This window comes from Hemiscyllium ocellatum, chromosome 9 (genome assembly GCF_020745735.1).
Source record: "Hemiscyllium ocellatum isolate sHemOce1 chromosome 9, sHemOce1.pat.X.cur, whole genome shotgun sequence".
Lineage (NCBI taxonomy): Eukaryota > Metazoa > Chordata > Chondrichthyes > Orectolobiformes > Hemiscylliidae > Hemiscyllium > Hemiscyllium ocellatum.
The window spans coordinates 75,526,850-75,539,030 of record NC_083409.1 but is presented as its reverse complement, the minus strand read 5'-3'; the positions used below and the strand labels follow the sequence as shown (position 1 = coordinate 75,539,030).

Sequence of the window (12,181 nt, the reverse complement as noted above, 5' to 3'; positions counted from 1 at the left end):
GCTACTTCTTGGCATTGACATCTATGACTGTCAGTGTATTCCTGTTGCTTCTTATGGCATGTCTAGTCACCTTCCACCTTCCCATGCCTCTGCAGATACAGAATATAGACTAGAATCCCTACAGTGTGGAAACTGGCCCTTCAGCCCAACAAGTCCACACTGACCTTTGCCATTTTAAAAATGGCACTTTAGCCTGATCTGAACATCTTTGGACTGTGGGAGGAAAACTGAGCACTCAGAGGTAACCCACGCAGACACAGGGAGAATGTGCAGACTCCATACAGTTGGTCACCCAAGGCTGGAATCAAACTCAGGTCCCTGATGCTGCGAGGCAGCAGTGCTAACCACTGAGCAACCATTCCTTTCATCTACAAAGCACCAGTGATGAGTGGATGGAAGGCTCTCCACTTACTTGGATCAGTGTAATTCTAATATCACTCAGCAAGTTTGCAATCATCCAGGTCAAAGGAAGCCCACTGACTGGCATCCAATCCACCATCTCAAGTATTCAACAGTGAATCATGGCTACAGGTGGCATCATCTACTAGCAGCTCTTTGATTGCATCTTCCAAGCCTTTACCATCTGTAAGGATAGAGCAGTTAATGCTGAGAATACCTCCAGATGCAAGTTCTCCTACAAACCATACGACATCATGACTTGAAACTTTATCACTGTTCTTTCATTTATCAGAATCCTGCAACTCCCAATCTAATAGCACTGCAGATATACTGACAACAGATGGAGTGCAGCAGTTCAAGAAGGTGCCTCACCTTCTCAAGATCTCTTACGGATGGGCAACAAATATTTATCTTGCCAGCTATGTCCACATCTCAAGAACAAATAAAACAAGTTGTACGTTTTCACAGTCATTCAAATAATGTCTTTTGTACATGAGGTAAGGGCGTTTCACTCTTTGTTTTTCTTTCGGGAATCAAGTATTGAGGCTCAGGATTGAGAAGTGATGGATATCTGTAAAGACCAAGGATTTTAAGATCTGTGAGAGGTTCTTATGGGGAGACGAACGTACTAAGCATTTTCCTGATGTTGCTTGTAGTTGCTCCTGACAGGAGGTCTGCAGGCATGGTTCATCCTACACCATCCTCACCACTACCACTGGGTACTCATCAGCAACTGCTCTGTGACATCTACCATCCAAAGGTGGGCCTCGTCTGTCTGCTGTCCTCCACTATCCCATCTCGGAGAGAACTGTGTCATTTCTCAGCTCTGATCAAATGGCCAACATTTTATTTCCATAAGTCATTATTTGGAATTTTCTGTGCTCTTGTAATTGTCAGCACTTCTTCATTCATCTTATGGTCAGTGTATGGAATTTTAAGCATGCAACATAGCAACCAATTTCCAGATTTCAACATCAGGAAATGTCATATCAGAACTCTTAGTTTCTGAGGCCGTAAGCCTGACTTTAATCTCAAGGGAACGTGAAACATTTAATCTGCCTGCTTCCAAGCATCACATCAAGGCATATTGACACAAGAACATAGATCTGTTTGATGGAATTGTCAGTTGCTATGCAGGGGTACGATTTAATGGAATTCTGTGCAATCTTTTGAAATGAAGCTAAACCCAAATTTCAAGACATACAATTTATCCAGGAACATTTTTGGTTGAGTATATTTGCATACTAAATTCACACTATATATGATAGTAATTCTTCTCTGCACTACTGATGTTAACAGCATGTCATGAATTCTCACACAAAAAGCTTTGCTTGTCATCACAAATCAGCTGATGATTTAGGGACTAGGAACTTTTGTTGGTCATATCAATGATAAATATTTGTGTTTGGAGTTTGCAATATGTGCAATCTCAGTGGAGGAGTACTTCATTAACCAAATACATTCATCGTGATGAATGGAGATCCTGGCAAACTACACCTTTAAAGCAATGCCACACATTGTCTGGTGGGAAAGAGATAGATCCAGGAGTTAGGATGTGTGATATCACTGCATGCTAAGTTTGACATGGACATGCATTTACCACTCAAAGTAGATGCTCCTTTCTGCTTCCCTCATACAGAATTTATGTTGATGCACAAAGACCCATTTGTTGACTTGTTTCCCCCTCAAATTGGAATTCCCAGGACCATGTTCTGAACTTCAGTTACCTAAATGGGGTTTGGATCTGGCTGCATTTAAGCATAGCAATTATCATTCTTGGCAAACAAAAACATATTAATGGCTGAGAATGAAATTGAGAAATTAAAGTAAAAAATTCTGATTGGAAACCTAATAGAAGAGAACAATTGCCTACAGCTGTAAAACATGGCACTTTTACTTTGAGAAATGAAGGTGCCAGCAAAGTGCACCTTTTGAACGATGTCACACATCCTCAGGGGAGAAGGCGAAGAGCCAGGATTCAGCAAGATATCATCACCAAATGCTAAATGTGATATTAACACATGCCTGCCGCTGGCAGAGTAGGTGCTCCTTTCTGCTAAGAAACCAAATGGTTCCCTAATCTTCTTCCAACAGCAAAGTGGGATCTTTAAAGTTTATGTAAGCCAGCAGAACAAGCTGCTATAGACAGTTTAACACATCAGAGGGACAGTAATTCCAAAAAGGTCACACTTGTAAGTCTTGAAATGTAATGTCAAACTAATTTATGGTATCATATCCCTGAAGTTGGGTAGTATCTTCTGCTCTCTCTGGTAATGAGCTTCAAGGTAGAAAAGACATTTAATTAGTGGGGACAATGATGTACACGAAAGCTATTGCCCAACTCCTCAACAGGATTTTCTCTGTCATGGGCTCACTTTTGATTCTCTTCCAGTTAGAAGTGATTTCCAGTTTACAAACTGCCCTTGGAACATTTAGTATGAGAGCAGTTTTTTTTTATTGCATTCATCACCCAGCTGCTCCTCAACTCTTTGCAGATCAGCAGGAGTGAGTTGGCTGAAAACACAGCTAACAGTCTGTTCCCTTTGCTCAGATCAATCCAGACAATAGCAATCAATGCACGTGACTCTTCGACATCGACCAAAAAGGCATATAACACAAAAGCAAGCCATCAAATTCCTTGCAAAATAAGTAACAGTGGGAATAAATTAGTATTTACAACAATTGCAAAAGTAGTTACAAATAATAAGAGTATAACAGTTTTTAATTAAACAGCAATTCTGAATTTCCACAGCAGTTTTCCTGCACTCCAGAATAACTTTGGCAGCAACCCAAATAACCCTTTATATGGTTTCCCTTGAAATTCTGCTAGTATTCATGGATGTGTAGCTTAGGTGCATTAGTCAGGCATGAATAGAAGATAATAGGGTAGGGGAATGGGACTGGGTGGGTTACTCACTGGAGGGTCAGTGTGAACTTGTTGGGCCGAAGGGCCTGTTTCCACGCTGTAGGGATTCTATGATTCTATGATAATGTCACAGTGGGAGCTCAGTAGACACTCTATTGGAAATTCTACCTCACCTTATCAAGTCATCAAAGAGATTCTTGTGATTATATTAAATTAAGGCATTGCCTTTCATCATGACAACAATAATTAAGACTTTTATTGGTTCTTTAATGAAGAAACAATATTAGAAGCACACAATGAGACTTTAATAAAATTCATCCAATTACCTACTCAAGGCCCAGTTTCAAAGCTACAGTATCAATTCAAACCTGAAAGATTTCAGTTTTGATTCTCATTCTGTACACAGAACAATATTAGTCAGGAAGGCACCTTAGGTGCTGCAGTTGGTTGCAGGAGGGCTACAGAGAAGAAACTCAGTTTTGTTTCTGATTACCAGTAAGTGACCCCTTTATAAAACAGGCAAGAACAACTACCAGCTTACAACACAATCTCAGACATGAATAAGAGCTAACTGGATTCCAAGTTAACAGAAGAAGCCCAGAACTCCCATTGTCCCAGCAGAAAGGGCAGTAGAGAGGTTTGGTTTTCAATTCTTAGTTTCTTACCAGTTTCAAGAGCTTCCTTGAGTTCCAACCCACTTGCTGAACCAGGAGGAGGTCTGTAGAGAGTATCACTTTCTGCACCTTTCAGAGACAATGAACAAAGTCCATTTCAGATGGGAATATATCATTGCATTGTACAAACTTAGAATACAACAACAGAAATACCTGCCACAAAACTCTATGGAAGTGAGGTATATCCTGATGCGTGTACCAAAAGAGAATACTAGAATCCTCAGCCACTGATTCTAGACTGCATTCCAACATCAGGAGAATGTTAGATTGCTGATTTGGGGTCTACAGCTCGAGCAGGGCACCTGACACTGAAGAAACCAGAAAGACTACCTAAAAGCTGCTAGGCCAGAGAGGTTATCAGCCTCATGCCACCACCAAAACAATGAAAATACTTCCCAGTATACTTTTATGACAGCCCCAACAAGATCCAGGAAATCAGGAACTCCTCATGCAGTGTGTTCCTACCAGGGCTGAAAATGTGTTGCTGGAAAAGCACAGCAGGTCAGGCAGCATCCAAAGAGCAGGAGAATCGACGTTTCGGGCATAAGCCCTTCTTCAGAAAACTGAAGAAGGGCTTATGCCCGAAACGTCGATTCTCCTGTTCCTTGGATGCTGCCTGACCTGCCGCACTTTTCCAGCAACACATTTTCAGCTCTGATAACTCCAGCATCTGCAGTCCTCACTTTCTCCTGTTCCTACTCTCTCTCTTCAATGCTGAATGGTCATGGTTGAGGAAGGCCAAAACAAGCTATTGATTTTCAATGTCAATCGAAAACATCAATAATTTATGGGTTTATGTCAAAATAACAGCTCATCCCGAGTGAAGACATCAAAATTGCAATCGGTGCTGTGGTACGCAGTATTTGCTCTCATCAATTAATGTTCCTGACAGCTGCGGGGAATCAAGGATAGGCAGAAAAATGGAATAAAAGGCCACAATTAGGTCAGCAACACTAAGTAGGCTCGAGGTCTTCTCTGGCTCCCATTTCTTAAATCCTTAGGTGCAGTTGATGCATTGCATTAATGTCACTTGCACATCCAAAATTTGTCATAAGTCTTCCATTCATTCTTTTTATTCTGCTTATGAAATAAAGTCACTGAGCAAACCATTAACTGAACAGAAAACATAGATAAAGCTACAGACAAAAATAGTAGAATGAATCAATTTTAAGTGTTCTCAGTAATTCAATGATATGCCACTTGATTTGAAACCTGCAGTTACATTTATTGCCTTAGAGACAGCTGTGCTTTGTAATGAATCAAAGGAATAACGTCTGACAGCAGTTTACAAACTGAGAATTAGCTATACAACAAATTTAAAGAGCACCCTCTGCTGTTAGAAGGAATTAATCAAACACTGTTAAAAAAGAACCATGCATCTGACTTATTATCTCATTCTAAGTGATAGACATGGAGCTACTATAGCGACTGGGTGCTACTGTGATTTTGAACACTTTACCTTTAGGAGTTTTGAAACTTGTCCTGATTTTTGAAAAAAATTAGAGTGTAAATGGTCTGGTTGGATTCTCCTGGCACAGACCTTCATCCATTTTGACTACACATCTGGGAATCAGGCATCTACAGGCCACCTTCTTAAAGGCAATAGATATCAGTCAGACGGCTCAACAACATCAGCAAAGTGATGGACAGGGTCATCAACAGTGCTATCAAGCAGCATTTGTAGAGGAATAACCTGCTCACTGATGCTCAGTTTGGAATCTGCCAGGTTCACTCAGTTCCAAAGAGCCTTCGCCCAAACGTATTCAAAATAGCTGAAGTGTAGAGGTAAGGTGAGAGTATCACCTTTGATATCAAGGCAATATTTGACCGAGTATGGCATCAACGAGCTCTAACAAAAGTTGTTCAAGTTGTAAGTTTGCTCCCTGAACTGGAAGGTTTGTTTTCAGATGTTGTGTCACCATGCTAGGGAACATCATCAGTCAGCCTCAGGTGAAGCTCTGGTGTTATGTCCCACTTACTCTTTACATTATAGAAAGCAGGGCATAACACTAGCGCTTCACCAGAGGCTCACTAATGATGTTACCTAGGTTGTGACAAAATGAAAACAAACCTTCCAGCTCAGGGAGCAAACTTATATCCAGAACCTCAACCTGAGCTATAAATCTTCTCAAAAACTGAACAAATCTAGAGGAAATAGGAATCAGGGAAAACTATGTACTGGCTGGAGTCATACCTGGCACAAAGGAAGATGGGTTATAGTTGTTGCAGGTCAGACCCAGTAAATCACTGATGCAATTCTTCAGGTTTAACTATATTTAGCAGCTTCTCCAATAAATTTCCTTCTACCTTAAGGTCAGATCTGAGGATGTCTGCTGATGATTTCACAATGCTCAACACCATTCAAATTATTTCCAATACTGAAGCAGTCCATGTCCCAGAGTAACAAGACCTGGAAAATAACCAGGCTTAGGATGATAAAATGGCAACTAACATTCATAACAAACAAATGCCAGGCAATGACCGGTGCAGCAAGAGAGAATCTAATCACTTCCTCTTGAGATTCAGTGGTATTACCATCTCTGTAGCCACCATTATCAACATCCTGGGAATAAACACTAACTAGAAACTGAACTTGAATAGTATTATGAACACTGTGACTAATAGATCAAGTGACAGTTTAGAAATTCTGTGAGCAGTAACTCACCTCCTGTCTCGCTAAAGCATTTGTCCGACATCGAAAAGACAACTCATGGGTGTAATGGAATATTCCCCATTTGCTTAAATGGGCACAGCTCCAACAATACTCAACAAACTTGACATCCAGGACAAATCAGTTCATAATCAAGGATGCCAGATAGATTAGCACCCTATCCACCACCTTTAATATTCACTCTCTTCAACACCAATCCACAGTAGCAGCAGTGTGTATCATGTAGAGGTGTGACTCACCTAGAACCTTCTGAGAACAACTTCCAAGCCCTGATCCACTACCATCTAGAAGAACAAGGGTTGCAGATGCTTGGGAACACCATGGACTTAAGTATCTCTTCAAGTCCTGAATTGAATCTATATTGACATTCTTTTACTGTCACTGGATCAATTTCCTGGATCTCCCTTTTGATCTATACTATGTCCCTACATTCCAAAGATTGAGAACGGTTCAAGAAAGCAGCTCACTACTGATTTATTTTTAGATTTATTTTACAGGGGACAATGAAGCTAATAAGAGTGGAAATAACATGGCAGGGTCCCTGTAGCCAGTTGTTCCTGTGTAAGGGTGTAAGGATCTAAAAGGGTTAATACTGAAGAGTGCATAAAGCATCATCCAATATGATGATATCATGTAGAGTTCAACAAGGGAACGGCTTTGGATCTTGTATGATTAAGACTTAACATGAAAGTCTTACTCTCATCTAAACAACAATGTCTATCATATCATTGTAATTTGTCCTTGATTGGTATCATGCAGTGAATTACATCTTGTTTAAGTCAGAGAGTTCTTCCCATGAAACGAGCAGGAGCTGTTTTTCTCAACCACATTGAAGCTCCAGCTGCCCTCCCTCACTCTTGCCTTTTCCTCTAGTTTTCCTCGTCCTACCTGATTAGGAAAAAGGCAGCAAATCTACCCTTACTGTGGTGAGGATTCCTCTTACAACATTGTGGCAAACAGTGCAGACTTCACTTAGCTGCAGTAAATGAAATACTGACAGCTGGGGAGGTCTGAAGTATCTTCAGACACAGCTTTAAAAAGGCTGCTCACATAAACATTCAGCAGCTAGACAAGCTGAACATTCAAGAACCTTGCAGAAGGGAACCTCACGGCAGTATTCCACAAGGCCGAATCTACTGTCAATGGGAATATGTATTTCAGACCAGGTTGGAGACATGCAGTGTTGAGTGTGAGCTAGGAACTCCACTCAGTTCAGACATGGTCATACAATTGCAGTTTAACATGAGATTTGAATGTACAGATTGCCCAAAGATCATGAAGCAGGGATTCTACATGCACTGGCACCGTATCATTACAATACTCCTTCCAAGTAAAAATGATTCGCTTGTACCTCTTTCAGTTTAGCATACTGTGTTTGCAGTTTACGAAGGGACGTTAAACAAGGAAGACAGGTCATTTATCCAAAATTAAGGCTGTGGTTTACATCTAGACGAGGAAATCCTTTATTTGTCTGATCCTCCTCCCATGAGGCCTCCTTCTCCAGGAAGGCTCTGTTTGACTGCTCTAGATGCCCTCCCTCCCTCGTGTCATTTCCTCTAGTTTTCCTCTACCATATTTGACAAAGCAGGTAAGGCCCTACCAGGAGAGAGCACACTAGCAGCAAGGGCACCAGAAGGATCTTACACCATGATCTGCTGTGGTAAGGTCAGTCATGATGCAGTCACCCCCTGCTTACAGTGTCTCAAATTGCCTACATTCCCTCAGGTTTCACATCTGTGCTGCCTCTAGCGATGCAATATTCCATACCACGCATTTCATACCTCTTCCTTAATCAAGAATGTACCACTCAGTACAATTTCAAGCATTTCTGCCTTCTCTTCTTCCCCTCCTTCTTTGAAAAATGTTAGGTTCCCCTTATCCTTACCTCTACCCCACTAGCCTCTGTATTCAACAAATGGTCTTCTGCCATTTTCAGTGGTGCCAGTGTGATGCCACCATCAAACATATCTTCCCCTTCCCTCCCTTTTCAGTATTCCAAAAAGACCATTCCCTGCATGACACCCTGGTCTACTCCTCAGTCAACCCAATTCTCTCTCTCTTCCCTATATCCTTCCATGCAAATGATGATTCAACATTCCCCTTTTCACTTCCCCTTTCTCACCATCCAAGGTACCAATTATTCTTCCAAGTGAATATGATTTGCTTGTATCTCTTGCAGTTTAGTTTACTGTGTTTGCAGTTTATAGTGTGGTGGTCCCTGGGGAGAGACCAGTTTATGAAATACCACTTTGCATTTGTTTGTTTGATTTATTGTTGTCATCTGTACCAAGATACACTGAAAAGTGTTGTTTTGTGTGCCATACAGGAAGATCGCATCATACCAAGTGCATCAAGGAAGCAGAAAAGAAAGCAGAATAGAGTGTTACAGCCGCAGAGAAGGTGCAGAGAGAGAGAGAGATCAACATTAAATTTGAGAGGCCTATTCAAAAGTCTGATAACAGCGGGAAGAAGTTGTTCTTGAACCTGTTTGTACGTGTATTCAAACTGTTGTATCTTCTGCCTGATGGAAGAGGCTGTGGAACCAGGGTGGGAGAGGTCTTTGATTATGTTGGTTGCGTTTCTGAGGCAGCAGTAAGTATAGCTGGTCTCAATGGATGGAAGGTGGATATGCGGGATGGACTGGGCTGTGTTCACAACTCTCTGTAGTTTCTGGTGGTCTTTGGAAGAGCAATTAGCTTACCATGCTGTGATGCATCCAGATCGGATGCTTTCTCTGATGCATCTCTAAAAATTGGGAGAAGTCTTTGTAGACAAGCTGAATTTCTTTAGCCTTCTGAGGAAGTAGATGTGCTTTCTTGACCATCATACTGTTGTGAGTTGACCAGGCCAGATTCTTGGTGAACATCACTCCCAGAAAGCTGACCTCATACAGTCATAGAGTCATAGAGATGTACAGCACAGAAACAGACACTTCAGTCCAACTCAACCATGCTGATCAGATATCCCAACTTAACCTAGTCCCACCTGCCAGCACGTGGCCCATACTCATCTAGATGCCTTTTAAATGTTGCAATTGTACCAGCCTCCATCACTTCTTCTGATAGCTCGTTCAATACATGCACCACCCCCTGCGTGAAAAAGTTGCCCCGTATATCTTTTATATCTTTCCCCTCTCCTATGCCCTCTAGTTCTGGTCTTCCCCACCCCAGGGAAATTACTTTGTCTATTTACCCTATGTCCCTCATGATTTTCTAAACCTCTATTAGGTCACCCGTCAGCCTCCAATGCTCCAGGGAAACAGCCCCAGCCTATTCAACCTCTGCCTATAGCTCAAACCAGCTAACCCTGGCAATATCCTTGTAAATCTTTTCTGAACCCTTTCAAGTTTCACAACATCCTTCCAATAGGAAGGATACCAGAATTGCACACAATATTCCAAAAGCCTAACCAACGTCTTGTTCAGCTGCAATATGACCTCCCAACTCCTGTACTCAATACTCTAACCAATAAAGGAAAGCATAACAAATTCCTTCTTCACTGTCCTATCTACCTGCAACTCTACTTTCAAGGAGCTATAAACCTGCTTCAAGGTCTCTTTGTTTAGCAACACTCCCCAGGACCTTACCATTAAGTGTATTAAGTCCTACTAAGATTTGCATTCCCAAAATTCAGCACCTCACATTTATCTAAATTAAATTCCATCTACCACTTCTCAGCCCATTGGCCCATCTGATCGAGATCCCATTGTAATCAGAGGTAACCTTCTTCGCTGTCCACTACACCTCCAATTTTGGTGTCATCTGCAAACTTACTAACTGTACCTCTTATGCTCGCATCCAAATCATTTATGTAAATGATGAGAAGTAAAGGGCCCAGCACCGATCCTTGAGGTGCTCCACTGGTCACAGGCCTCCACCCTGAAAAACAACCCTCCACCACCACCCTCTGTCTTCTACCTTTGAGCCTCTTGAAAATCTCCAGCTCATCACCATTGATGCAGACAGGCACGTACCCTCCACTCCATTTCCTAAAGTCAAAGACCAGCTCCTTCACTTTGTTGACACTGACAGATTGTTGTCTTTACTCCATGCCACTAAGTACTCAATCGCTGTCCTGTATTTTGTCTTGTCATTGTTTGAGATCTGACCTACAACAGTGATGTCATCAGCAAACTTGTAAATGGAGTTGGAGCTAAGCTTAGCCAAGCAAGTATATAGGGAGTATTGTAGGGAACAGAGTAAGCAGCCTTGTGGAACACCAGTATTGAGGATTATGGTGGAGGAGGTGCTGTTGCCTATCCTTACTGATTGCAGTCTGTGGGTCAGGAAGTCAAGGATACAGTTACAGAGTGGAGAACCAAGATCTAGGATCAAGGCAAAGTGGTAAGCTAGAGTTGATGTGAGCCATGAAGCATTTCATAATTATGGAGGTCAGAGCCACTGGGGTTCTGAGTCATTGAGGCATGCTGCATGCTTTTTCTTTAGCACTGGGATAATTGTGGTCTTCTTGAAGCAGATGGGGACTTCAGATCGTCGTAAGGAGAGATTAAAGGTATCAGCAAATACTCCCGCCCGCTGGTCCACACACAGACCTGAGTGAACAGCCAGGGATTCCATCCAGACCAGTTGCTTTCAATGGGTTCACTCTCAAGAAGACAGATCTAACATCTGCAGCGGTGACCATGGTACAGGTGCATCTGAGGCTATTGGGGTAGGTTACAGTGTTTTGCGGACCTGCTGTTCAAGGCGAACATAGAATGCATTGAGCCCGTCAGGTCGGGATGTACTATTGTTCACGATTTTATTTGACTTTGCTGTGTAGGCCGTTATGTCGTGTACACCTTGCTACAAATCACAGGTGTCTGTGTCGTCAGTCTGTTCAGTCCACAAGCGTGACCTTGAGCTTCTTGACATCTCTACCTTACTTCCACTCTGACCTTTCTGTCAATGGCCTGCTGCAATGCTCCAGTGAAATTCGACACAATCTTGAGGAAGACCTGCTCATGTTTCATCGCAACACTGAACAGCCTTCTGGAATCAGCACTGCAAACTTTAGTTGATAACCTTTCTCTCCATGTTGTACTTCCTTTTGTTTTTGTTTGATGTGTTTTTCTTTAGGCCTTCATGTTGTATTCAGATGGGTGGCATTCACACCTCATCTGGACACAGCCTAAATGCCTTTACTATACAGAGGAAGTTCAATTATCCGGAGGACACGGGCGGGGAGTATTTTGTTCGGTTAATTGAATTCCGGACAATCGAATGCCGGGTAACATAGTTTATCCGAGCATCAGGATCTGGCCCAATAATTGATATTCGGATAATTGAATGCCGGATAATCGAGGTTCCTCAGTACTAGCTAGCACTCACTTCGGCTTTTGCATCTTTAATTTTTTTGTTAGTTACTTTCTCCTGACTTCCACCATATCAGCGACCTTCCCTTTTATCTCCCTCCTGCCCTCATGCCTTCTACTGCCATAAAAAATGCTTTAAATCTTGCCATCCTGAAATGGTAATTTTGTTACTCTTCCCAGATGTTGCCTGACCTGCTGAGTACTTCCAGTGTTATAGTTTTGTTTTTAGCATAACTGATCACATCACTCAGTAACAC

General features: G+C 42.0%; 1 protein-coding gene across 1 annotated transcript in view; it reads right to left on the bottom strand.

Annotated features, from left to right (window-relative positions):
* Positions 1-12,181, bottom strand: part of pik3r3b (phosphoinositide-3-kinase, regulatory subunit 3b (gamma)) — a 558,098-nt gene that overhangs the window by 382,004 nt on the left and 163,913 nt on the right. The window contains exon 4 of the mRNA XM_060830478.1: positions 3,931-4,008. Coding sequence (XP_060686461.1) covers positions 3,931-4,008 — 78 coding nt within the window. The remainder of the gene's footprint in view (positions 1-3,930; positions 4,009-12,181) is intronic.